Source organism: Falco peregrinus, chromosome 11 (genome assembly GCF_023634155.1).
Source record: "Falco peregrinus isolate bFalPer1 chromosome 11, bFalPer1.pri, whole genome shotgun sequence".
Lineage (NCBI taxonomy): Eukaryota > Metazoa > Chordata > Aves > Falconiformes > Falconidae > Falco > Falco peregrinus.
The window spans coordinates 891,660-919,621 of record NC_073731.1 but is presented as its reverse complement, the minus strand read 5'-3'; the positions used below and the strand labels follow the sequence as shown (position 1 = coordinate 919,621).

The following is a 27,962-nucleotide window of genomic DNA, read 5'->3' as shown; positions in this document are numbered from 1 at the left end:
CAAGAACATACTGGCACACAAATCTGACAATAAAATCTTTAAAAAAAGTTTTATACATAAGGCAAAAGTAATTTAAAAGATGAGTTATCACATCTCCATTTTAATGTTTAATATACTTTATTGTTTTACTCAAATAAAGTTTGAGCAGTTTGAGGTAAGTAGGGTATACATAATAAGCTCTGTTCCACTTAAATACTTGGGATTTAACTGCTAGAAATCATATCAATGCTATCAACAGAAAACATTCAAGCTGTGATGTAAAAATCCAAGAGCTCAGACAAACTTGCCTTCAATTGTTGCAGGTTCACTTGATTCTGCATAGAGATCTGCTGTATTTCATGGGGTTTAGCACCATTTCAGGAAGAAAGTTATCCGTGAGATAAAAACTGCAAGCAAAGCTGCTTAGAATAAATTGTGTAAAATCATATTATCACCACCACAGCCCAGGTCTGGTCAAACAGGCTGAACTATTTAAGGGAAGAACAGTTTTTAAAAGTGTACATGTATTCCAAGGTATTTTTTTTTTAGTGCAAAGAACAACAAAAAAAGTATACCAATCTAACTTCGAGAAACAAACACAAAGAATTCAAGCACCTTAACATACCAAATCCTATTCTGACCACATGGAGCATATAGGATGGGGGAGGTCTGGGGGACTTAAATACAGGATCCTTTCAGCATCTAAGGTTGTACCTATACTAGTAAACTGAACTGGGCTGGTGACCATTGCTGGGAAGCATGCTCTACAGCACCAAACTACGAGGAGAGTCCCTGCTTCTTCCCCAGGCCACCAGAGCATCATTTCAGTGCCACCCCAGAGGCCATAGCAGGGGCTGTGTCCCCCCAGGCCTGCAGTCACGCTGCTGCTGTGAGCCCTCACCAAGGCTGACTGGGACCTGTGGGTTGCGAGCAGCACACAAGAGCTGCTCTCCCTGTGACCTGTGGCATGTGTTGTATGACACCTTGCAGGAAAGAAGCATTTGCAGGATAAGAGTTCATCTCATGTCCAAGACTGAAAAAAAATAATATTTTGCTGGAAAGCTTTCCCAGTCGTGGATCTTCCAGCTATTTTCTTATTCAGACATTTTTCCCCCTCCTTGTTCAGTGAAAGTTGTCCTGCAAAAGCCTGGGTCGGTGACTCCTAAAAAAAGATTAACACACATGTGATTTGTCACCCAAGACCAGCCCAAGTAACTCAGCATCAATACACTTCTGATGTAAGTGGCCTTAAGTCCCTCATATCTTCTCTATCCGAGGCTCTGCCCAGTCTTCATCCTCTGCTTCACCATGGAGGAGGCATCGTGTCTCACAGGGTAACACAGATTCCCGACCCTCTCTGGCACAGTTCTGCCCTGCCCCGTGCTCAGCCAGCCGGAGGGGCACAGTGCTGCTGGCGGGTGCAGAGCCAGGCGACTGCGACAGCAGTGGCGTGGGACTGAAGAGCCGCCTGCGGCGCATGTAACGGGAGAGACGGGATCTCCAGAAAATGTCCCCCTGGTGCCTGGGCACAGGCTGTCCCCCTCAACCCCCCCCCGGCGTGTGGTCCCCAGTGATCTGCAGCGGCGGCTCCCCTGGCTCATCAGCTTAGGGAGCTCGGGTCATGCTGCGGCCGTTGGGTTTGCTCGTTCCTCTTCCTCTCCTTTACACTTCTGCTTCTGTAATCACTCCAGTGGCTGAGAAAGTCTGGTCCATGGTGCAGCTTCCCTTCCACAACCTCTGCACAAACAGAAACAACGCGTAGTTCAGAAAACATGGCAGGAATCAGCCCGAAACACACACTTTCAAATAAAGCAGCCCTTGAGTTTATTTCCCCAGATATATTCACATAAGCCAGCAATGTAAGGACCTGGTTAAAAGCATGTTGTAGCCCCACAACTGAACCAGGTGTGAAACCACAGCCCATGGAGCAATCCTAGAAGACCCATTTACATGCAAGTTACTTCTAACCCAACCTTACTTTGCTGTAGAAGCAAGATGAGACGCTGCCTCTGCCGAGACATACACAGAGCTCAGCACACATCACGCGTATCTGAAGATTTCTGGAATTCTGGCCTTCCTCCCAGGTGGAGGGGGCAGTGGCTACACAGACCCATCACCTTCACGCTCCGGTACCACGATGATAGGTGGGGAAGGAAAGGCAGTTACCGGTGATTTTAGAGGCTGCTTCAGAACACAGATCAAGGGAACATCACACCAGCCCTTTCCCTCTTGCACACTGCTTACACGTGCGTGCCAGGTAACCGCATCTTCAGCGCCTTCCAGCAACTGTTAGAGATGTCAGAGGGAAACCTTGGCTCTGCCAGAAGCAGCCCAAGCTCTTCACTGCCATCCATTCCACTCTCACAGGTCCTCAGCCCCACTGATGCTGCCTTCGCATGCTCATCCATCATGACCACCAACAGTCTAAATCTGTATGCACTCATGTGTGTGACGTGCGTGAATTTACATCCACATTTAAAAATGACAAGGAAAGGGGTGCTAGCAGTGCTAGACATCTCATTAATTTACTCCTGCCATAGCAGCATTTCATCCACGATGACAATTCATTAGGTTCATGAAATTCTTGCCACTGATTTCTAAAGACAAAGGCTTTAGAGGTCAAAAGAAAAACTCACTCATGCTTATGGGTTGCTTTTTGAAGTGACGGATAAATGCAGAACTTGCCTTTGATGGTCCCTCTCAGAGTTAGGTAACAGCTGGATGAAAATCCACTACAAAAGAGAATTCAATGTTATCAATTAGCAGTGACTTTGGATAGCAGCTGTTTGCTGCATTTTTCAGAAGACTACTTGATTCGTCCCTCTCAAGTAAGGCCACTTAAACCTCCATATTATGGAAAAACACAGCAACTGAAACATCCCCAGCTTGTTGTATTTTGGATCTCTTAAGGTAAGTGTTTCAGAACAAGGCAAAAACAAAACTCAGCCCAGAGTCAATAAAGAACAAATCAAGCTGATGGAGGAGGGAAGGAGAAGCGAAGAAGGTACTGCCACCCAGTCTGTACCAGTGGACATCCAAACACTCCTTACGCATTTTGTGCTGGGTACTGCCCACAGACAGTGACTATGCACCCCCCTTTCAATGTAGATACTTGGGAAAAATAAATCCACAAAAAATAGATGGATTACAAAAATGAATCTATGACAGAGGAATGGTAACATTGGAAGTTATTTTGCCTTTTTGCAGTCCAGGACATTCAGGATTGTTTTTCCTTCTCCATTTCTCTTGAACCAAATACTTTTCTGGTTGTAACCTGTAAATAACAACAACCACCTGATCTTTAAACTGCAGCCTGAGCGCCGTGTGGTCCATTTGACAGAGACCTGGTCAAAATCTGGCCTGTCCAAACTTATTCTGGAACAAGTTAGTAGCAAATTAGTGACTGCCAGTTGGCACACATAATCGAAAAGTCATTACTTTGTCTTCAGCGTGAGCATACATTTTCAGAGGGGATTCAAAGCAGAAAAGGATTACAGTGGTGGCATATCATCACCAGGAAAATGCTTCAGCAAAAGGCACATGAACGCCAAGCTCCATCTATACTGGTATGTACAGGTCCACCTTCTGCTGATGGAGGCAGGAGCCTGAAGATACCCATTAACCTCATTAAAGAATGCTTTTTACTTTAGGAAGACTTAAACTTTGGAAAAATATTTTTTCTGGACACTCCAGCATCTGTAAAGGAATAAATCAACTCAATGGCGTATTTTAAGCCATCTGGCCTAACACATAATCTGTTTTTTTTACTGCTGTCATAACCCCTCCTAAATGAGTCTAGACTCTCCATTCAGCTATAACCATTGCTCAAGTATTCAGATAGGAGCCTAAAAGTAACCACTGTTAAACTTTATCCTCCTTTCAGCTCAAACGTAAAGCTGAAGCTTGGCAGTAAACAAGATAAGACTGTTTTTCCACAACCAGTCAATTTTGTTTAGCTTAAACTAAAATTCTAGGGCTGCCTTTTCATTTATAGCCATGCCTTGTATCTGGGTTAAGGACTTTAAAGTATGCTAAAAGACAGGCTTTTGTTCTCCATCTACTTGCTTTTACCTCTCCGTTACTGCTGAGGTCAGATCTTCAGCGAACCTGGCATCTCTCCCTCTGAGCCCGTGGGGTGTAACACTTGTTTCAGCTGCGAGCAAACTGGTACCAACGTGCTCTCTTCTTTACAGATCATCACAGGTCACAGTGCCGGTGGAGCTCCTGGACAACTTTCTGTATAATTCATGATCGTTTCCTGGAGTAAATAATGCTTCCTGCCCTCCCCACGCGCCTCTGGTTATTGTGCTCCTTTAGAGGCCCAGACAAATAAAAGTTTGATGCTTATTTTATTTTAAGGAGGCCTATTTACCCATCTTCCCTATTCTACCTTCACCTTGTTTACTACCTCTTACAATAGCAAGAGGTCACTGCCAGGTAACCCCTTTCATTTCAGCCCTCTCCTTGCTAAGTAAGGATGTGTAGCCTTCGGTCGTGGTGTTTGCTCTGCAGCTGAGCAACGCAGTTTCACTGCGAGAAAAAACATGCCACACTTTCTTCAGTTCTTCAGGTAAAGTGCTGACATCTGACCCTTGCTGGGTCTCCAGCTTTCCGTGGGGTGCGATCTGCCTTCTTGGCCTCAAATCATATTCACTGCGTGCATCAGTCTGACTCGTTACTTGCCAAGCATCCTTCCTCGGACAGGGGGAAGGCGCCTGGCCAGGGGCCAGCTTTGTGCTGCTGGTGGAGGTGACCAAGCACCCGGCACACAGGGCTGGCTGCAGGTGCTGGAGGTGCTGGGAGGGGATGTGGGACCAGCTCAGGCTAAGAACAGCTCATCAGGTGAGTGCAGCTCTGCCATCACAGCTCCCACTCACACGGTCGTTATTTGGGCATGCGTCATTGAGATTAATATTAAACATAATTCAGAAAATGAAGCAAATGGGTCTTTGCACCTGTTAGAGACAAAGGTTTTGGAAATGCAAAGGACCTGGTTTTCACTAGCACCACCACCAAAGTCTAGATCATTGCATCTTTGGGAAAGACACTCAGCTACCCAAAGCATGAGAAGCTTAGACCCAATGTCACCCTCTGCTCACACTCTGGTGACATCAGGTCAGTGCAGAAAGCAGCACCTACCTGGGTTTCAGGAGGTTCTAGCTTGGCCACAGAGGAGCTGAAGAACTCTGTTGTTCCTCCTCCAGAGCAACGGCAGACCAGGGCTTGGGGTCACCCTCAAGAGCTGGTTTCTTGGCTGTCACTGTGCTGATGCGACTGTGGCTCTCACCATGTCTTTTGGGATCCCAAGAGCAGGGTAAACAACCTTCGCAGGGTAAAGATCATCTGTGTTACCCCCGCCCCGCACCCATATTTAAAAGATTTTTCTCAAAGCCTGCAGAACAGATCAAAAAGCAATCAGGAAGCACAGCCCTCCTCCTTAACAAGGAAGGCCTTAGTCAATCCCAGTGCAGAGGAGAACGGCACCACAGAGTAACCCCTTGCCAGAAACACCTACAAAACTTGTTTCCTCCCCTTCTCCAAGAGCCAGTAGTGAAGGGGGCTAACCAACCCTTCTGTTCGCACTACGTGGCTGTTCGGAGTTTGCTGGGTAAGATGTGAGTTCAACCGTGTGTTGGCAGGACGCAGCCCTCTGCGGAGAACACTGCAGGCACCAAAGCTGTCAGATACCCTTGGCTTGGCTGCCTACAGCCTGCGCGAGGGATGGAGGATCCCATCAGCAACACTTGCTGCCTTCTGACATGGGGGTACCAGGGCTCCACCAGCTCCCCAACCTGCAGGCATATCCCTGTGAGCGTGAGTCAGTTATTTACATGGCATGGGTAGACTGAACACGACGGTCCTTAATTTATGATGAGCCATTAATGCAGCCAAATAGGGAGAATTCCACGTACACTCTTCCATCAGCCTCTGCTACTGGTCACTGCCAGGGACAGTGGTAGGCTGTGGGGACCTCTCATACGACTCATGCAAGCAATAATTTTGTTCTTAAGTATTCAGTTTCTACTTTCTTCAGCTTGCTTTTAAAGGCAAACAACAGCTTTTCTAGTTTTCATCAATTATTCATGGGCCACTTCAGATAGCCATCAAATATATAATCAAATTAAATTAACATATCTTGAGTTTTGTAACCCAAGATTTCCTGTTTCAGCCCACAGGACGCCTGCTTCTGTTTGGGTTGCCACTTAATCATTGCATAATATTTGTTTTGGCTTGGTTGTGTGTAAGAAGAGATTTATACCATTCCATCTGGCTGCAGCATGTTAGTCATCAGAGCATAAAAGCTACCCTTAACTCCTCTATAGGCTGTGTCAGTGTAACACTGCGCTGCTTCATGAAGCTTTGGAACACCAGAGTAGCTAAAAATACATACAACTAAATAATTTGCCAAACTGTTTATCAAACTTGTCAGTCTAAGAAATAATACGTGCCACTCAAGTCTTCTCCCACCTCCTAAATTGCCTACACACAAACACAGAGCTCTCGAAAGAGGTAACGGGCAGCTATAGTAGTCCTAGCTTTGTTTATGCCCCTCCACAAACAAAACGTAAGATGTGGTGTGGTACAAGGGTTTCATCTGAATTTAAGATGACTTCACTGTCATTGTTAATATAGCTCTTAGAGGCCCCAAGATGAATAAGGGCCTCATCACACTAGGTGTATGACACTCAAAGCCAATTCAAAGACAGTGCCTGCCATCTCAGTCAAAAGAAGAGCTTGACTTGACATCCACTGGAATCAATGGAAAGACTCACATTGACTTCAGGAGACACTGAATCAGGTTCTCAAAAGGAAGACAAGCTGCAAGAAGTGACTGATGGATATAGGCTTCAGGTTTATTGGCACTTGGACATGTAACAGGGAGTTCTGACAAGTCACAGATGTAAAAAAATAACATCAACAATAAAACTCTACAACATCATCTATAATCAAGTTTAAAACAAGTGGAAATAGCAGCAGTTGCAGCACAATACTTCCAGCGGTACTTACTGCAGATCTGCCATCAATACCTTGGGGTTACAAGGGGTAAGAGACACTCACACAACAGAGCGGGGTTTGCACTTGTGTCATTGCCACAGCTCACCCGGGAGGGAGAAGAAATAAAACAGAGCAGAGGGAACGTGCCTTCCCGGTAACACCGCGTGTCCTCCTGACCGGTGGCCCGCACCAGTGCCCCGGGTGCCCAGTCAGACCTGCTTCCAGCGCCCTGGCTGGCACTTGTGCTGTGAGCAGAGGCTCCTCCCAAGCCATCCTCACAAGGCCCTTCACACGGTGTGAAGGGAGGGCAAGGGGTACACGTCCCTGCCTTTAGCAGAGCCATTTTTCCCCATGGACCCATCACTGGCAGATTCCAGCCATGGCTGTGACACAAGGGAGAGGACAGGCGCCTGGAGGCCGTTTAAGCACGGTGTCCCTTGAAGCCAGTTCTCTTCTGGCTGGTGGCAGCACATACCACGTCTGATGTGAGCACAGTGCACTTCCTTCACCACCATAACCCACACGTGACTGACTGACCTACCTGTGACAGCACTCTGGTGCCACTCGAAGGCACCACATCATCTTCTCCTGTTGTTGGCCAGAGAACCATGGTGTTTGCTGCCAGATCTGAAGCAGCATGAATTTATCTTCTCTCCAGCCCTTGACAAGGTGGGTTTGTAGGCAGGCTCCTCCTGCCGATACCTGCTAGCAGCACAGCTGTGGAGTACTTCGGACAGCACCTTCCTCTTAGCATCAGCTCCACCTTCCACCAAAGAGGTTCCTCAAGAATGAAGTCCAGCCTGGGACCTTGACTGCAGCCACCCACAGAAGCTAGGACCCCTCCTTCTAGCAGATGCCTGCAAGACAAACACGTTGGCTTTCATGCAGCAAGTCAATCCCCTCACATGCCGGGTAAGTCCAGCCTCTCCAAAACCACAGGCTGGGAGACAGCATGTCCATCTCCAGAGGCCACACAGGCTCCTCTTCCTTTACTGCGTGACCAGGGGTGATTCATGGGGGTTCAAGGATTGCTGGGCTCCTGTGGTGGGCAACAGCAACCACCTCCTTTACCTGCAGCAGGGAACTGTAGGTCAGGAGGCTGCACCCACCCAGACTTCCCCGCTGACCTCTCAGCGTCACACGGATGGAGATTTGGCTTCTTCACCACCCACATCACTGGCTTGGATGCTTGCATTGGCCACTGCATTGCATGGAAGTACACCCAATAAAGGGGGAGAAAGCCAACGCACACTCACCTGCTGGGTGAAGCACAGAGGATGAGCCAGCCTCCAAACGATACCTGCAAAGAAGCCGTGGGGCAGGTACCCCAGTACTTTTCTCCTGTGGGACCACCAACGCCTTCCTCAGGGGCTTTGTACGTCAGCCCTGGGGTAGGCATTGCATCTACGTGCAGACAGAAGAGTTCCTGAAAAAGCTCTTACCCTTGGTGTGCTCACACGGGTCCTTCCAGCTAGCACTTCATTTCCTGGCGGAGGAAAACGTTGATTTAAAGCATTATTTTGAAGAAGGGAAAGCAGATATGATCAGAAGCCAATCTGCTGAGTAACAGTTGAACAGGAGAAGCTGTTTTACTCATTGAGTGGCATTTTAGGCACAATGGTTTACATTTTAGATAATTTAGTGTATCAACTGTGCAACAAAAGTAATTCAGTGATACCGTTTCCAGCCTTTGAGCAGAATGGATCTTAATTGCCAAAGAGACATTTTCCTTCATATCTCTGGATCTGTACTTCATGATTTTTGTACTTTGAGCCTCAGAAAATTGCAGCTCTCTCCTGATTAAGTACTTAATTGTGGTCAGTGCTTTTCAAAGTATTTTCAGCAGTTAGCTTAAGTTCCACTTCAGACACACACCGTTATCAACTTTTTTATCAACTCGTGCAATTTCCCTGCATCAAATGCTTTCTGAAGCATACTCGCTGTGCCTTGATCACATCCCCATTTTGCAGGGACTCAAGTGGAGAGCCAGATGCCCGGAGAGCCGGACCATGCTTGCTAGCTTGGGCTCCAGAAAGATGTTTTCCTACCTTCCTTCGAGGCCCTTTCCCATCTGGGACGGCAGTTATGCTTCACCCTGGGAAGCACGGGCAGAATAGGCAGGCAGCTGCCTGAAACGTTGCCTGCCCGGCACACACCATGGGATCGCCCCGTGCACAGACCCCTCGCCTGCCCTATGCACCCAGAGCAGCAGCAGCCGAATCCCAACTGTTCCCGAATCCCAACTGTTCAGCCAGGCTTGCCAAGAAACCCAAGGAATTCAACTGCAGTTTTTAAAGCAGACAATACAGGCTGATGTGGGGTGCGCTGGGCAGCAGCTAAAGTCTGTGCACGCAGCGCTCAAAGCATTCCCCTAGTTTTAAGGCTTTGCTCTACATTAGAAAGTGTAAGGGCTGAAACATTTTTTCCCCTCGGTTCTGAAGCAGATGGCCAGTTAATACTGTCAGTTCCTGGTGCTGATAAAGCTGTTGCAGATGCCCAACGAGCCCAGTCTCCAGCTGCCTGCTCCAGGGGGTCTAGATTGGCTCAGAGTGCCCTTTGGATAAGGATATAGGTAACCCTCATCTGAGAGCCCCTCCCAAGATAGGCAATCATGTTGTTTTTTTTTTCCAGGGATTTCCCTTTCAGATTGATGGAAGGGAGTAAGAAAAGCAGCATTTGCCTCTGTATAAAAAGGTACCTACCCCTTTGGCCGGGGTGCTGCTCCTGGGGCTGTTCAGCCCCAGCAATGTGCACAGTCCTGCCATCACCACCTTCGCTGCGACGTTCCAGCTGCAGCCAAGGACGATCTAGAGCTGCCCAAAGAGCAAGCCCTGGTTAGCACCAGCCTTTCAGGCTGACAGCCAAAACACTGGCTGGACCACGACAGACCGGGCTACATCGATATCATTCTTACGTTTTGACGCTGTGGATGTCTTCCCCTGTGGAGGGGGACGAGCCACAGCCTGAACAGCACCCAAGGACAGCACCCACTGGGCACTCAGCAGGCACCGACACAGGATCCCACTGATGAGAGCAAACCTAATCACCACCACGCATCAGTAGGTGCCAACAAGGACTTGCAGCTTTATCCCTGTCTCTTACAAGGCCGTGGGAACATGCTGGCGGAGGGTTTGAAATTCTAACTTCACAGCACTAGGTAATTAAAGATGATGTTTGAAGCTTTTTCTAGAAGCCTTGCAATAGGTCTCCATGGATCACCATCACATTTTCAAACTGCAATTATGTATTGTACTATCAAGTGTAGATTACTGTTGGGGGTGAAACCCTTGAAGGATTTCCACTCTTGTGGTTTTCACAGCTATGTGGTAAAAATCACATTGCCTGAAACATGCTGGATCTTGGAAACAAAGAACATCTCAGCACAGTTTAGAAAGTCTTATGTTTGTGCAAACGTATTACAAATCAGCCCGGATTCTCACCTCTGGACACCCCAGTAATCCCCTTGCAATGGAGAGAAGTGATGCCAGCTCCTCTCCTCCCCTGGTAACTCACAGGGAATGGAACCTACTTGGCAAGAAAACTGCTTGGGTTATTTACCCACCACGAAAGCCAGCGCCCGTGTCCATTTCAAGCACAGTATAAAGTCCAACAGCTTTTTGTTTTCAAGCAGTGTGAGAGCTGCCAATGCACAGGGGCGCTCAGGAACAGCCGGCCAGGTCAAGCCTTGCGCAGCCAGAACTTAAAGCCCGATTTAAGCTCAGTCCCACACCTCTGGCTTGCATGAGCAGCAGCCGTGATTGCCGAGGTGAACCAAATGCTTGCCCATGCAAGCAGCCAGCAAGGACCAGCACAGGATTTTCTGTTTGTTCAGATAGACTTTGGCTCAGGAACTAAAATACTACTCGTATGTGAAATACAACAGCTACTCACAGCCCAGAGCGAGACACTGGATCTCTGCGGTGTGGGGCTCGTGCTGTAGCAGCAGCCGGGTGTCCCTCCCCAGGCTCCCCCCGGGCTGGGGACAGGCTGCTCCACACACCACGGCACGAGCAGGGCTGTGCTGCCAGGTGGGCAGCGGCTGGGAACAGCCCCAGCCTTGCCACACACGCAGTCTCCTTCTCTCCATCTTACATGAATTTGCAAGAAGCTCTTGAAAGGTTTAATGGCTCATCTGCACAGCGGTTCAGAGTTCAGCAGGTCAAGAAGCAGCTGCAGCTATGGTCAAGCCTCACCCTGGGCAACCTGGGGTGTCTTGAGGGGCTTGCAGTTCAGCTGCACAGCTCCAAAAAGTTTTCCATAAATTAGGTGTCAGGAGTGGAGCTAACTGGACCTCAGCTACGTGTTCAGCCACAAAGTCTTCAAGAGCCTCATCACTTCATGAGCATTTCATTATACCCGAGCCGATTATCACCTGCTGGGAAGAGCTGTGTGTTGCTTATGTCATGGTCCCTGAATGAGGATCACCCACAGCTCCCCAGAAAGTTTCCAGCTCTGGGAAAACTCTTGAGGTTTAAGTCTACAGAAGCAGTGGGTGGCATTGCAAGTCTGCACTGGCCGACTTTCAGACAATAGAGCTGCTAATGGTTAATACAATAATATTTTCATTTCATTGTACATGAGAAAAGATAATTACTTTCAGGGTTTAAGAACTGAATGTGTCAATCCAAATGTAATCTCTGTATTTTAGCATTTGATTATTACATTAGAAATACAAATGTCAATGAGCTGTAGTAACCCAAGTTATCAGAAAAAAAAAAAAAAAAAAAGGCAAGAGGTGTCTTAAATTACAGTACAGAGGGAAGAGCAGAAGCCAACAAAGGACTTGTAACTTCTGTTAATTAAAAGGGTATTACTTCTGAACAGCATTTTGGGAGCAGAGAGCTTTTGTTTTTCCTAAATGATCCTATTGCTACACCCAGAACAAGTGAAGGCCAAGACAATCAACCAGAAGGGAGAACTGCGGCTCATTTCCATTTCTTGATCACCCAAATCAGAGACACAAAGACCTGAACGGCTCATCTTCCACAGCAAGGAAGAGCCACATTTTATACCCATTTAGTGACAGTGTAGCTGTAGCCACCTACTCAGTTGTCACGAGTTAATTTGGGAATTGCAAAACTCCTGGAGATCAACGTCTAAGCTTCATCAACGCTTCTTGTGGGCTCAAAGATGCTGTTGTGTTTCCATTCCTTATCTTTTCCCCACCCCAATCTGCAATCCAGTTGGCATCTTGCTCTGGCATCTTCTTTCATCTTTGTAAGCCAGATGGGCTTGTTCGTCCCTCTTACCCTAAACCTGCTCTAATGAATCTGGCGTGCAAAGAATTTTCTTTACGCCCCAGCTCGGTTCAATGCAAAAATGATAGAGAGTCTAATCTCTGGCCCCAGCAGAGCAAAGCATTTATCAGCTGGCTTAGAAAAGCAGCTTTGTCCTGTAGGAAGAGATCCCTATTCTGAACTTCTTGCTAAAAGCATCAAACACAAACTGGAAGCTGAGACAGTGCATAACAGTTAACAAGAAAGTGCTGGCAAGAATTGATTCAAATTGTTATGATTTGCTGTTGAACAAGCTATTGCCTTGATTTCTCCGCAAAGTTCAAGTTTACAGCAGACTGATTAGTCCCGCTAACATTCCTGAAGCACCTACCGTTGTATGAAATTTTATTAAATTGCCAGCATCAACAGCTGTTCAAAGTTGGTGTGTCTTATTGCAATTGATGACAGCGAAATAAGGAAATAAAGAAAGTGGGAGGGAGAGGAACTCTGTTAAGGTTTTTTCTTTTTCCTTTTCAAGAAAATGTCAACTCCATTATATAGATGTCAACTCCATTACTGTAATGCTCCGTCTGTAACCCCAACATGTAACTATCTGCTAATAAAACAAGTTTCTCAAAGGGAGCGCTGAGGGCAAATGTACCTGCTGTAAGTTTCAATCTGTTTAAGAAAATGCCCATTTATCCCTCTAGGCAAAAATACCATTTTCATTATTCTGTTTTCTTCGTTGTCTTTGTTGCCCAAAAATAAAAACCTGCTCCTTACCCCAAGGAGCCTGTGGTGGTCGCAGACCTCTTCTTGTTATAGAAGCTGCCAGCAAATACAGAGAGCAATGCCTGGCATGCCGGAGGGGCCATAAAAAAAACCCAAAGCTACATTAGACAGCTGATTTGATAGAGACCCCTGATGTGCTGCTCAACCCTCTGAGGGCTGGGGTGGTTTTTTTTTTTGGATAAATGCCCCCCAAAAGCAGCAAGATCTGAAAACTGGGGCAACCTTACAGGTAGGACGCACTGTAACCATCAGCCTGCAAGCACTTTCTGCAACAGCCCCAAATTCCTCAGGGGGCTCAGACAGGTTTTGTGTTTATGAGGCCAAGACACATTTGGGAAGAGAAGACGGGCGTATGAAATCAGGGACTGTTTGTAAGCACCATTCCCCCACAGCTCCATTAAAAAAAAATAATAAAAAAAAATAAATGAAAAGATGATGGGGAAGCCCCTCACCCTTCCCCAGGCAATAGCTGTGAGAAACCCAGAGAAGAACCGATCACCTCCTGCAATCTCAGGTTTGTTGACTGTACACATCAATACGAAGACAAAGATGAGTACATATTTAGAAAAGAATAAAGAAATCCATTCCAGAACGGGAGTTGTTTAGATAATTGATTTCCCTTGGACTTACAAGCACTAAAAAACACCCACTGAGCCACATCTCTGAGATAACCTCTTCCTTCAAATCTCTCTTCCAAAGGATTGGCCTTTGACAGAGGCATCTTTCAAAGTGCAAATCTAGCAAGCTTTAAGCCAGCTCACAGGTAAGACCTTTCTGAAAGAATGCGATGATGATTCCTCAAGCAATTATTTCTCCTTAGTATCCTTTGCATAGAGAGAGCTAATTAACTGCCTGCCAGGTTCTGCAGATTCACAGTGAAAAATGAAGTAGTACAAATGTCATAATTAATTAGCAGTTTAATGCTAGAATGAACACAGCAAAGGTGCTATAAATATTCAAGCCACAGGACCCCCACACCAGCATGCACTGGCTGTGCGAGCCTGCCCTGGCGGGGATGCTGCTGGGGATTTTGTATGCCAGGGACCACAGAACGGGGCCCCACATCACCATCCCTTCGCAGTAAGCGCAGCTGGAATCAGAGGAATAATGTGTCATCACCCACCCTCATGCCGTTGGCCACCTGCAGGGGAACCTCACACTGGGCAGCGATCTGCTGCTGGACCCCCAGCACCGCCACAGGGTCCTGGGGCTGGTCTGCACCACCCCAAAGCCTGCTGCTTTCCCCAGGGGTAAGGCTGGTCCTGCCTTTCCTCAACACCCATCGGAACGTTTTGTTTCTTTATGTTTAGTGAGCAAAGCCATGACATCAGCCAGCTTCCCAGCACCTCTCGCAACATGGTTCACACCTTGCATGGGGTAGATACGAAGGCACAGCTGGTTTTTTTGCACATAGACACGAAGCCTTCAAAATCCTCGCAGGGGCAGCAATCCCAGATGGAGAAGGTGCTCATCAGCATGCAGAATGACCCGCACCCCCATGGAGAAGTGCAGATGGGGGGTCTTAGATTTGGGTCAAACCCAGTGCCTTCCACCAGACACGCAACAAGACTTGAAGAAGAACAAATTAAAAATCATCAAGATTGGCTCTTGGCAAGAGCTGAAACCCAAGAACCCCGCAAAGACGACAGTCAGCCCTACCCTCGCCCCTTGAGCGGCTATGCCCAGTGCTTGCAGGCGCTGAGGAGCGGACTCACCCGTACTTGGTGCCCAGCACCGGGCACCTCGCACCCCACTGTAGGCTCTGGACCAGCCCTCGGGAGCCTACAAGGCACGATGGAGCAGCCCAGACAGTTCCCACCCTAAAAACGAAATGACCAGGCATGGTTCCCACCCTGAACAGCCCGAGGACTCTGGAGCAGAGCAGGATCCTGCAGAAAAAAAAACATAAGGGGGGAAACTTACAGGTGTTTGTCGCTCCTTTCACGTGCGGTGCCCAGGCACCCACGGCTCCACTCTTCTCCCTCCACCTGCAGGAGATCTTCAAGGGTAAAGAGCAAACAGGGAAACAAAGCCCTTCTGACACAGGCACCCGTCCCCAGAGCATCACGGGCAGCGGTGCCACTGTTGCCATCTGCTCTGCTTTGCTGGCTATGGAAGGTGATGCTGCTTTTTAAGGTTTGGGATTTTTTTTTTTTTTTAAATACTACTATTACTTTGCAGACTGCAACTCCATGGTGACAAACACCACCAGGAAACCTGTGATATTTATGGGTCAGAGCCTGCACAGAATGTGCAGCAGCAAGGGAAGAAAACAAAGAACTGGAGCATAACCCAGGGCATGAAAAAGAGGATAGCCTTGAGGATAAGAAAACACATAGCAGAGAAGGTCCTTAACTTATGTTTCCTCTTTTTTTACCTTAATTAAGTTTTTTATTAGCACAATCTGGAAGAGGCCAGCACTTCTTAAACATTTCCTTGGATGCTTTGCTCAAGTACCAAACTTTTCCTTCCCTTGCCCCCGCTGCTCTAACATGCCTGGCCTGTCAATGGCCTATTTCAGCATTTCAAACCTGCAACATTTCCCACTGGTTTTCCCCTCAAAGTGCCACCTCCTGCAGGTGAGACCCAGGAGATAACGGCTGGGTTATGGCCATGGGCCACTGGGGTACAGCACATCATGGAGTTCAGCCTGGGGACACCACTGCCGGGGATGCAGCAGCCTGTCCCAGGAGCTGGGAAGGCATCAGGGCACTCGCCCTGCTACAGCCTTTTGAACCCCAAAGGCAAACCCCTGTGCAACAGCTTCGGACCTAGGCAAAGGTGGCTACAGCCATGGGGGCTTCTATGGATGGAATGTGGCCAGTGGCTTTCCAGGGTGCCTTTTACCACTACTTGCTCATTTGAGAGGAGAACTGGTCTCCTCCAGGTTCACATCATTCTCAAAGCCAGTTTAACCAACCCTCCTGACTCAGCCTTGACCTGGCCTGTTATTTCCAGCTGCAGCTGTTTGCTGCCCGGCTCTGCTCTCTGGGATTCGGATCATCACCCCCCCAGGCTGCCCCTCAAGCTTCCATATGCACAGAGAGCCACAAGATGCTGAAGTACAGACGCACTGGATATATAAATCATACTTACAGAAGGCCTACATGGCCCTTGCCAGCCCCGGGCAAGAGGCTAACCCTTTGCAGGCAGTGGTGTAACCGAGCTGCTCATCCTGGCTGAGCCAGGCAGGGCAGCTCAGCAGAGAATGGTAACGTGGCTGCCCAGTGCTCAAACCAGAACTGGTTTCACCCCAGCAGGATTTATAAAGCTATTTCAGTCCCTGGAGATGCTGACAGGCACCCACCAAGACAAAGAGGAGTCAGTACCCAGCTGCAGAGTGCATGTATGCTCTGGGTGCATTGGAGTGGTCCAGCGGCACAAGTTGGCAGCCCAAAGCGCCCGATGCCCTTGCAGGACCTACCTCCCCATTCGGGGTGTGAATCCCATTGATTTTTCACTAGGGTTTGTGGTCCTCTATGAGGTCTGAAAACCCCCACTCACATCACAGACTGTCAGACAGCCTGGACACCCCCAAGGAGGCATCGAGAAGCCTCCCTCTGCACAAGAGGGCAGAGAAATGAGGTGACCAGGGCACACAGACTCCCTCTCCCAGCCAAAGACCACCTTGCACCCCGCCACTAGCTGCCACCCCCTCCCATGCCAGCCCAGCTCCGCCCAGTCCATGTGACAGCATTCAGACCCAAGCTCAGTTTGGTTAATTACTTTCAAGTGTTGCCTCTTGATTCCCAATAGCCAATACCGTAAGTCACCCTACACGCATTGGCTTCCCTCAGTGTAATTTAATTGAAAGAGAAAGCTCAGATATGATTTCTTCTTTAGAAAAATGTCTGTCTGGTGGCTCCATTATCCCCTTCTCATTACTGGAGAATATTTGTTCTTTTACTCTGCATATTCCAGCCCTCCCATCACAGGAAGCATACCTGCCAGTCATTGTCCAACACCAGCAACCCTGGGGACTGACACACAGAAGCCACAGGCAGCCAAGTCGGGAAAGCCAACTTGGGTGCCAGCAAGCCACATGCAAGCTCAAGTGCCCTACGCAAGGTCCTGGCTTGAGGTGATCCAGCAGCAGAGCTGGCTGCCACACCACAGCTCCTGCAGGTCTATCCCAGCCATGAAAGCTCAGCCACAGCTGGTCTCCAGCTTCCTCCTTGCAGGGGACAGCCCTGAAGCTGCCCTGGGGGTCTGCTCTGCTGCATGCAAACCTCACCACATGCCCCCTCCAGTGTAAACACATGATGAGGGACCGGGAGAGACGACAGTATTTCTAATACTTTTACCCATCACTTTCATCAGTCAGCAATGATCCGAGTATAATGCTCATCTCCCCACATAGCCAAATCCCCACTGCCACCAGGCAGGCAGCTTCACCTCACATGCCCACACTGCCCTGTGGAAATGGCCGCATCCTGCTCTCCTAGGTGGGACGAGCTGGAGCTTCTCCTCAGCTCCCCTTCACTCCGTCAGACCAGATGAGGTGAGCCTTCCCTCCACCAGCAGTTAACAGGGAACAAACATCCTCAAAGCCCAGCTTCACAGCTGAGCACCATTTAACACCAGCACCCACACCGGCACTGCTGGTGAGTGACGCCCCATGGACCAGGTTCTCCAGATCACTGAGAAACGAGCCACGTCCCCATGCCAGGTCCTGCAGCCATGCTGCCCATCAGACACACACCTGCTCCATGGAGTACTTGCACAGGAACTCTCCCTCCAAAAAGAGATGTTTTCTCCCTGCTCTGGTTGCCACCTTGCTCTGCTTGGCTTCCCAGAGCCATGGCTCTGAGTAACTATGGTTACTTCTAATTGCACAAGGAATATTATTCTGACTTGAAAGGTAATGGAGAGGATCCTTCATGAAGCCTCTCTACTTTGCGATTTCCTCACACTGCATCTAAATCTAACCCAAAGAGTCATCTTGACCACGTGCTGACATAAGGATGCCAACAAAAGAAATCAGATATCACTGAATGAATACAGAGGTGGGTTTCCCCCCCTCTTCCAAAGAAAACCCATGTGTTGATAAATGCCTATCTGGGGCTTTGCATAGAGCCAGCCCTGCCCTGAAGACTAACTTCTCCACCTGCTATCCAGGCTGGATGCCTGCAGCCTTTGACTCTTTAATCCTCCCTGTTAACATAGAACAGTTTGTACCATTTGCTAAATACACTGTTTGCACCGTGGATTCCCCAGCGTGCATAGACCAGCATGTGAGGGCTTTCCTGCGCTCCCGGAGAGCCCGGCCTCCGGAAAGGAAAGCAGCGCACCGCTGCCAAACCCTCACCCTCGGGCAGGCAAGGGCCCAGCAGCTGCTGGGGCAAACACCAGTACCAGCTGGGGGCCAGAGCTTTGCAAACCAGCCATGGGGTCAGACCGGCCGGAGACCTCAGCTCACTGACTCAGGCACAGGAGAGAACGGGTATGGGGAAACAAAAAATTAGCATTGAAATCAGTAAAATACTTGAGTAAGGGGGATTGGGGGAAACACTGAGCCTTCTTTGACAGAGGGAAGGAGCCATGTGGGTTTGGGCAGCCCCCACATCAGCAGAAAGGTCTCTCCTGGATGACAGAACAGGACAGGAGAGGCATTAATAAAATTCACCCCAAATGTCACAGAAGTAGAACAGAGCCCTGGCAGGCTGTGCAGCATCTAGTTAGGCTGCCAAGGAGCACGAGGGCGTTCGATAGTCCCTCTGCCAGCACTAAGCACAGCCCAGGCCAGGTACAATGGTCGGACAAACAGGCATGTCCCGTGTGAAAGGGCTCCACTTCCAAAGCCAGAAGCTGTTACTGGCAACATGCACCGGGAGGAAATTTTAAAGAGCAACAGAAAAATAACCTGAGCGGCAGCTCAGGAGCCCAGATTTCACTGGTGTTCCCTCACAGAGAAATCACCGAGCCTCACACACCGCGGTGACAGGGAGAGCCAGCCTCATTATTCAAGCCTACTAATTAAAAAGGAAGGGAAAACAATACGGAATAAAAGAAAACCGTATCAACAAAGAGAGAAGGGGAAGTTGGCCAGGAGGCTGCAGCACAGCACAAAGGAGCCGGTGGCAGCACGAGCCCGCGGCTAGCCAGAGCGGTGCAGGGTTCAGTGAACCTTGCAGAAAAGGCTGGGATGCCAAATAAATATTTACGTTCTGTTATTTGAGGAAAAGCTGGACAAGATGCCACCGTCACACAGCATTAGAATATTTTCTCCTGCATCAACAATTAGGGAAACAGTAAAAGCACCCCACCAAACTGGGAGGACCAATGTTCCCCACACTGGGGAGCCCCGCAGGAGACAGCTCTGTTCCCATCACCATGCACCACCACCTTTCTCTTGCCAAAAAACTCTCCGGCCAGATCTGCGCTCACAAGACATTTACCTGGGATGTCTGTAGCTGGAAACATCCCCTTCCACAGGCAGGAGAAAAATGGGCTTGTACTCCCACGGCTGCAGAAGCCCCACACCACCAGGCAAGGCAGAAGAGGTGCAGAGCCCGCGGCAGCCCCCGGGGAGCCCCTCGCTGCCCACGAGCCTTCATAAACGCAGGAGTCGGTGGAGGCTCTTGCTAACAGCCCCCGGCTGTGCGAGCTGCTGTGCTCGCCCTGGCCCCCCCGCAGGCTGCTGGCCCCAGGGGGCTCCACGCAGGGCACAACAGCCGCCCAGAAGCGCACGGGTCGGCAGCTGGCAGCAGTCAGTGCCCGTGAGTGTGCAAAACCCATCGGGGTGAGCGAGGCTGCCGTTATTCAGTGCAGCGGAGGCCGCTGCCGGTGTCATGTAACCCAGGCCCAGGGGGTTCGCTGAACACAGAATCAGCGCCAGACGAAATCAATGTCACCCTCGTCAACAGGACCAGCAAGTGACCTCAGATGATAGCTGCACCCACTGCCAATCCACAGGGTGTTTCTGGAGGGGTCTTGTGTGGCTCAGCATCTTCTCCAGCGATTTGGAAGAAAATCTAAAAGGACTGCTAGGATTTTCACTCACCCCCCACCCACCCCCACCCCAAATTAACAGCACGGTCAACGGCTACAGGAAGAGTTTCCTTCCAAAAGGCGACTGCAAAAGCTTTAATGCACCCAACTGCAGCATCCGTGTGCCTGGGCATCGAGGGCAGAGGAGGGATGAACTCTCATGGGCTCCCTCAAGGGCACGGCCAGCACCCACCCAGGTGATGGGGTAGGCACTGCCCCAAGCCACCAGCGAGGACGGGGCAGGCACAGCTAGCCAGATAAACCTGTCCTTGCTCTGCCAGGCTGCACAGTGCAGCAGGCAATGGGGCTGGCAGCCGGGGGCTCAGGGGTGGGGTGGTAATTTCAGCCCAAGGCACTGCAGACACCCTGCCTGCCACAGATGCTGGGAAAAGGGCATGAAAGGCTCCTCTGGATAAAAAGCCACAAGGAAAAATACCCATCTGGCAAGCGTGACATTCAGGGAAGTTTTGAGAAGGCCAATATGTTTAGTGGTTTAAGGGTTTTTCCCCCCAAAAAAAAGTGGCACAAGGGAAACCTACAGCCACAAGGAAAAACACTGAAAGGGTAACCGTCTGACAGCAATCATCACCGTTTACAGCAGGGCAGGGTGACAGGAACCCAAAGTTCCTAAGGAATCCCTGCGGTGGCACCGCCGGGTGTTCCTGCTGGCAAGCACCGACCCTCGCTGAGCAAACAGCCCAGCCACTAACTCCTGCCCACAATTACTTTCTAGGTGCTTGATTTCCCCTGGAAAGGGAGACACACACCCCCGGGCACAGGCAGCAAGCCCAACATCTGCAGCCAGAGCAGAGATCTCTTTATGCCACATAAATATCTTCCTTTCCCTGTGAACAGCCTGTTTAGTGACATTCAAAACTACTAAATCTGGGGTTTATGTGGAAATGATTTTAGAGTGCACTGGAAACCCCAGGTTCCTTTTTCAGTCTAACAACGTCTTTAGAAAGCAATTATTTAAGCCTCCATTTCCAAGACCCTTTTAATCTGTGCAAATTATTGGTAAGAGCTGAACCAAGGCAAACTGCCATCAGCTGCGATCACAACACTGTAACTGGGCAATGAGTGACTATCGCTGACTATTTAGATGAAACTATTGCTTTTAGGCAAGCTGCCACAGAAATAAATTAGCATTTATACTGGATTATTGAAAAACGTCAAAAAAAAATAAAATCAGCCTCTATCTATATGTCAATTGTGTCTTGCCAAGGTCAATATCTTTACTGTAATAGGCAGTCTCAAACAGCAAGAACAACTTACGTGTGGAAATGAGCACCGTGCGGCCAAAATATGTCATTATTATCAGAAAGACAAACTGATCTCTGAAATAACATCTGCACTCCTACAGCTTCAAATAAAGATGACCTTCTGTGGAAGGTGTGTAATCAAGAAGCTAGGAACATAATTCAAAAAAATTAAAACCTAATGGTTTGACTTCTTGGTAGGTTCTTTCCTATCACTGTCAGCCTTATTGCATTTGCCACGTCTTTTTTTAAAACCTGTTTTTGAAACTACTTTGCTTGAAATCTTCAGTTCGATCTTCCCAGGCTATGGATGGACATGGTCCGTTTTTGTATGGCACTTCCAGGTAATGACTGATTAAGTCAGGAAAATACACATTCTGCAAATAAGGATGATTTTAAGGGATTTTTTGGTGAAACATTCGCTGTAACAATAGGATTTTCTTTACCACCAGTCCAGCACACTAACAAAATGAAACATCTCCCTGCCAGAAAACCCAGTCACTGAAGTTGAACTGGAACAAAGGAGCGTGCTCAGTTTCTGCTAGAGTAAAAGTGCAAAAGGAAAATATCACCTTGATACTTCATTTCTATGGGGACCAAGTGTTTGATGCTGACCCTGCCAAAAGGCTCGATTTCAGGAAAGTTGCAATGCCCGGTTTAAGAAAGGAGGAAAGCCTTCACTGACGTGCTATGCTTTTTATATATATATAAAAAAAATCATGCTACTGATGCGGGAAAAATTCAGCGGTGTTTTCTGTGCAAAATAAACACGAGGAATTTCGTCAGTGGTGTTTCTTTCTGCTCCCCCCAGGCTGTGCTTCCCTGTTGGCTTTGCAAGGGGATGCAGGGAGAAGTGGCCTCTGCCCCCAGGGATCTGGGGGCGAGGAGTCTCCCAGGCTCTGTGGAGGAGCCAGCAGGCAGGAGGCCTGGGCCAGTCCCTGCTGCAGCCCCATGGACCCACCGCAGACCTCGAGAGCCTGTCCCAGCCCCGTCGCTGGCGAGAACCGTGTGGCTCCTCATCCCAGCCCCTCGCGTGGGTGCTCCGCTGCGGCTGTTGCATTCAGAGCCCTTTCCTGCCCGGTTCAGCCTCCCTCGGCTGCGCTCCTCGGGGCAGCCCCGTTGCGTACCCCCGTGTGCAGAGTCCCCCAGCAGCCACCTTGTGTGCAAGCGGAGGCCGCAGGGGTCGGAGCCATGCCCATCGCTCAGGTCCCTTTGGATCACCTGCTTCAGGCCAGATCCCAGAACCCCAGGTCACGCCTGCCGGACTCACGTGCACGGGGCCAGCCCTGCTCACCCCTTCGCCTTACCCTGCCCGGTGTGTTACCAAAGCAGCCCTGAGGCCTCACTGGGATCCCAAACCTCCTCCCTGCCCCAGCAGCCTGCAGGAATCATTCCCGCGGTACCCGGAGCAGCCTCCCCCCTCCCCAGAGACGAGCGGGAACCCCATGGATGCTCTGCCTCTCCCAGCCAGACTCCATCCAGCCATCCCCTTCCCGTGGGTCTCCCCTGCACGGGGATGGGGCTGCGCGGGGTCCTTCGCCAAGCTGCGGGCTAACCCCAGGACTGTTCCCCTGCAAGGCTGACCGGGGTTCCCCTCCCTCCTCCCGCCTGGCTGGGGGGCTCAGGCGCGGTCCCCATCCCCTGCCCTGACACCTCTAAGTCCAGGGAGGACAGAGTTTTCCACAGCCCCTTCCTGGCGTGTGACTCCCAGAAAGGAGTCAGGGACAGCTCCAAAAGGGACAGAAAACTCTCTTCAGGAAAAAAAAATAAAAATAATCAAATCAAAGCATAACTGTCTGCCTTTCAAGGAAGACTCCAGCAAAGGAAAAGCTGAGCTCGGAGATGCTCAGCAGCACGTGCAGCGCAGCCGTTCCACGGGGAAACACATGGGCCAGCGGGCACAGGCAGCGGGGGCCCGGCCACAGGGCCCCATCCCCCAGGGTGGACAGGCGATGCCGTGCCCCCCAGGGTGCCCTGGCAGGCAGCGGGGTCTCACTGGTGGGTCACCTCCAGCCACAGGAGTGGCAGCTGGCCCTCCGCACAGCCTGACGGCGGGCAGCCACCAAGGGGGTTTTAAAGCATTTTTTTGAAGCAGGGAGGGGGCAGATGGGACACACAAACACAGGAAAAATTAACGCGGGTGCCAGGAATTCTGCCTGGACTGTGGGAAAACTGCAACTGAATAAAGCGTTGCAGGTAAAATTGTGGGGAGTGGGAGTTTCGAGGTGAGCAGAAGCAGCAGCGCATGCGGAGGTCTGACCTTGTTTAACTGCTGCCGACCTTCAGCGTGCAGGGGGGGAGCACAAGGTTTAAGAAGCTGAACTGCTCCCTCCCTCTCTGATTTTTTATCTTTTGTGTTTCTTTGATAATCACCCCGGTACTGGGAGGTGCTTTGCCCAGCAGTTCTCACCGAAGGTGTCAGGGAAAGGATGGTGTTCGGAGACAGGAAGGGAAAGCTCTGTTCCCGAGGTGCGGGACATCCCTGGCTCCCCAAAATGGGGCTCGGCCCCCCCGGAGTGGGCCACGGGGAGGGCAGCCAGAGCCTCCCAGGACGGCCCGGGCACTGCGGTGCTTATCGCACACACGGAATTTTCTCTCTTTTCGGGGAAAGCGCAGCTCTGCTGGTCCCCGCTGGGAAGGACTGCGGCCGGGTGGGTGCACGGGGCTGTGCGGGGGGCTGGCACCCCAGGGCACCCCGGCCTGCAGGGCACCCCGGCCCGCACCCTGCGCGGAGCGGGCAGCGCCAGAGAGCGCAGGCAGCCCCGGGGGCGCGGGCAGGTCGGGGGCAGCGAGAGGCCCCTCCGAGCGAGCGCCGCGGCTTTGTGCGGGAGCTGCGGGCTGCTGCGGGGCCCGCCCGGATGCATAGGCACACAGCGGCGTGTCGCGGAGCGCTGCCCACCGCCCCGCAAGTCCGCGCCGCCCGGCCGCCCCGTCGCGTCTGCCCGGCCTGCCCCGCGGAGCCCCGGCCCGGAGGCGGGGGGAAGGGGAAGCTCTGGTCGCGGGGTCCTGCTACTCCCGTCGAAGAGCCCGCTCCGCTCTCCCCGTCGCGCCGGCAGCGGCGGGGCACGGGCAGGAGGCGGCCCGGCCGCTGCCCCCCGACGGGGCCGGCTCCTGCCGCGGGACCCGCTGCAGCCCGGGGCGGGGGGAGTGCGTCCCGCGTGTGCCCCGGCCCCCAGCCGTGGCCACGGGCAGCCCCGAGGGAGCATTTCGTTGTCTCAAAACCAACGAACAAACGAACAACGACCAAAAAAAACCCCAAACGCCGCCAACCAAAAGACCCCCAAAGCCAACCGCAAACGAAGCATCAGTCTCGCGAGGGTCCCGCCGTCCCCCCAGGGCCGGGCCCGGCCCGCTGCCTTGCCCCGGCTGGCAGCCGCCCCCCGCGGGGGTCCGGGCCGGGCGAGGGGTTTCCCGGCTCCTGCCGACGAGTCCGCGCCGTCGGGCTCGGTTCCGCAGCCGTCGCGCTGCCCGGGGGGCGGCTTATCTGGGGGGAGACGCACGGGCACGGGCAGGGGCGCGGAGAGTTGCGGCCCGAGCACGGCAGGGGGAGCGGGCAGGTACTTACAGGCGGGGGCCGCGGGGTTCGGCCCGGGCCGGGAGCCGCTCCGGCGCTGCCCCGGGCCGGCCGGGCTTAAGAGCCGTCCGTCGGGCGCAGGACAATGGCCGGGAGGAGGGGGCCGGGGAGGGCGGCGGGAGGCGGGGAGGGGACGGGGCCGGCCGCCGCCGCTCTCCCCCGCCGGGCGCGCTCGCTCCGCCCCCCCCGCGTCTGGCGTAAACCCGGCGCCGGGCTAAAAGAAACGGCGAGCTACCGGCTCCCGGGGCTGGTGGCCGCCGCGCCGCGCCTCGCCCGCGGACGGCTCGCCGGTGCCGGCGGCAGCGCCCGGCCCGGCCCAGCCCATCCCCTCCCGTCCCGCCGCGCCATGTCGCTGAGCCCCAAGCACACGACGCCCTTCTCGGTCACCGACATCCTCAGCCCGATGGAGGAGAGTTACAAGAAGTTCGGCGGCATGGACGGGGCGGGCGGGCTGGGCGCGCCCCTTGGGCCCTACCGCCAGCCGCCGGTGCCCGCCGCTGCTGCCGCCGTGCCACAGCACGTCGTGGCGGGCCCCACTGGGGCGGCTGCCTACCACATGCCCCACGGCGTCTCCCAGTTCCCGCACGGCGCCGTCGGGGGCTACTGCAACGGCGGGCTGGGCAACATGGGTGAGCTGCCCGCCTACCCTGAGGGGATGCGGAGCGGCACAGCGGCGGGCAGCGGCTGGTATGGGGCCGGCGGTGACCCTCGCTACTCCAGCAGTAAGTGCGGGTGTGGGGTTGGACGGGCGGGCCAGGGCGGGGGGCAGGGGTGCGCTGCCCCTGATGGGGCGGCCGCCGGCGCTGAGCCGCCTGTCCCGCTCAGTCTCCAGGTTCATGGGTCCATCGGCAGGGATGAACGTGGCCGGGATGGGCGGCCTGAGTGGCATCGCCGAGGGCGCCAAGGCCATCGTGCCGCTCCACGCGGCCCCGCGGAGGAAGAGGAGGGTGCTCTTCTCCCAGGCGCAGGTCTACGAGCTGGAGCGGCGCTTCAAGCAGCAGAAGTACCTGTCGGCGCCGGAGCGGGAGCACCTGGCCAGCCTGATCCACCTCACCCCCACCCAGGTGAAGATCTGGTTCCAGAACCATCGCTACAAGATGAAGCGCCAGGCCAAGGACAAGGCGGCCGCCCAGCAGCTGCACCCCGACGGTGGCAGCAGCGGCCTCTGCCAGCAGCACTCACCGCGCCGCGTCGCCGTGCCCGTGCTGGTGAAGGACGGCAAGCCCTGCCCGCCGCCGGGCAGCGGCACCCCGGCCCCTGGGCAGCCCGCTCCCCCGCCCCCCGCCGCCTCCACCGGGGCCCTGCCTGCCGCAGCCCCCGGCGCCCACCCACACCCCGGCTCGCTGGGGCAGGCGGCCGACCTGGAGGAGCTCTCGCCCAGCCCGCCGGCGCTGCACGGCCAGGTGCCCCCCTCTGGCCCCCATGGACTCGGCCGGCGTCGACTACAACAGCGGCATGGTCAGCCCCAACCTGCTCTACGGCAGGACGTGGTAATCCGTGTGTATGTCGTCTCCCCGTCCCGGGCCCCCCGCCCCCGCCCCGCCCTGGCGTCGCTCCCCGCGCTCCGGGACCGGACCCTCCCGGCCCCGACGGCCGCCCGGGCCCGGCCGGGCACCTGCGGGGAGCCCCGATGGCCGTCCGTGGGCCTCCGCCTGGTCCGCGCCCCCCCCGCCCCCCGCCCCCGGCCTCCCTTCGCGTGTGTTTTTTAGACTCTCTGGGGCTTCGGAGACGGGCCCGAAGGCAGAGCCGCCGCGGGGCTGCGGGCGTGTGTCCGCGCCGCCACCTGCCTGTGGGGGGGGCGCGTCCGTGGCTCCGCGTCCCGCCGCCTTCGCGCCCGGGTGCGCTGGGGCCCGCCCGGGAGAGCCGCCCCGACGGGACGCCCGGCCGGCGGCGGGCAGCCGGGGGAAGCCGGGGACAGCCGGGGCTGCGCTGCCGGCCCGGCCCTGCTCTCCTGCGGCCGAGCACCGGCGGCCAGACCCGAGCGCACCGGGAGCCCGCGCCGGTACCGGCGAACATACTTTACAGACCCACTGAACGCGAACAATAAATCTTCTGAAGTGCAACTTATCTCGGCGGAATTAATTTTATAAGGGTGGCCATGAAGTGCAATTTCATTATTATTTGATTGAAGGTAAATTGAGCTGTAACGCAAGGTGGAGGAGGCGGCGGGGCGGCCGCTGCCTTTTGGTGGACGGGGAGCGGCCGGAGCAAGCGGGCGGAGCGGCCCGCGGGCGGCGGCGGCGCAGGGCGCTGGGGCAGGAGCGCGACCCAGCCCGGGCGCGGATTTGTGGGGGGGGAACGTTTTTATCGTTGTTAAGAAATTCCGCTTAGTGAACGGGTGTGCGCGTGTGGACACGGTGCGCTTCCTCGCGGGGACGGTGCCGCAGACGCCGGCACATCGCCAAACGTCTGAGGAGCTGCGGGACGACGGAGAATCGCCCCGGGATCGGCCCGGGATCGCCGCGGCAGCCCCGGCGCCGGGCAGCGGGTCGGGCTCGGGCCCAGCCGGCTCAGGAGGAGCGGCGCCGAGCGGCAGGCAGGGCCGGGGGCTGCCCCTCGCCCGCGCCCCGGGCACACCGCGCCCCGGGGGCGCTCCTCGGAACTGTCCGGCATTTTATTCTTTTACATTTTTTTTTCTTTTAATTACAATAAAAGGAAAAGTTGTTCTCAAGAGTTGGCTGCTTCGTTCCCGGTGTACGTGCGGATGCAGTGTGGCTGCTCTGGCCAGCCCGAACCCCCGGCTCCCGGGGTGCCGCCCCGCGCCCCGCGCTGCCCCCTGGCCCCGCCGCCCTCGGGGCCGCCCCCGGCCGCGCCGCGCAGGGACGGGTCTGAGACGGAAAACGGCGGTTTCGGCCTCTGCGAGCCCGGGGACCGGCTGCCGGCCCGTTCCCGAGCCCCCCGGGGCAGGGGGATCCCCGCCGCTCCCCCGCGGCCGCCGCCGCACGGGCCCGCTCCCCCGGGGGCCGGGGCGACGCGTAGGGACCCCCCGCCGCTCCCCCCCGCCCCGGGGCCGGGTCGGCACGGAGCGCTTCCCGCGGGGACGGCCCTTGGCAAGGGGATGGGGTTCGAGCCCGGTGGGGCGAGCGAGCCCCCCGTCCACCCCGCTAAAGCAAAGGGGACGGCTCCCGGCTCAGCTCCGGCTTGGAACACAAATAC

The 27,962-nt window shown here is 53.5% G+C and overlaps 1 protein-coding gene and 1 long non-coding RNA gene across 3 annotated transcripts; one reads left to right on the top strand and one right to left on the bottom strand.

The window, feature by feature from the left end:
- Positions 1-104: 104 nt before the first annotated feature.
- On the bottom strand, positions 105-24,873 carry LOC114011482 (uncharacterized). 2 transcript variants are annotated; one of them, XR_008749306.1, is made up of 6 exons: positions 24,798-24,873; positions 8,418-8,461; positions 7,517-7,832; positions 5,119-5,302; positions 2,616-2,711; positions 105-1,716 (listed from the first exon to the last, which is right to left on the bottom strand). It is a non-coding gene; the product is annotated as an uncharacterized LOC114011482 (long non-coding RNA). The 2 variants fall into 2 exon arrangements; XR_008749305.1 differs by having other exon boundaries at positions 7,517-8,461.
- A 276-nt stretch (positions 24,874-25,149) lies between these two features.
- On the top strand, positions 25,150-26,332 carry NKX2-4 (NK2 homeobox 4). Its single transcript, XM_055816542.1, is given in 3 exon segments — positions 25,150-25,528; positions 25,632-26,212; positions 26,214-26,332. Coding segments are annotated over 3 exon segments (1,044 nt in total). The 5' UTR covers positions 25,150-25,152; the 3' UTR covers positions 26,301-26,332.
- The last annotated feature ends 1,630 nt before the right edge of the window (positions 26,333-27,962 follow it).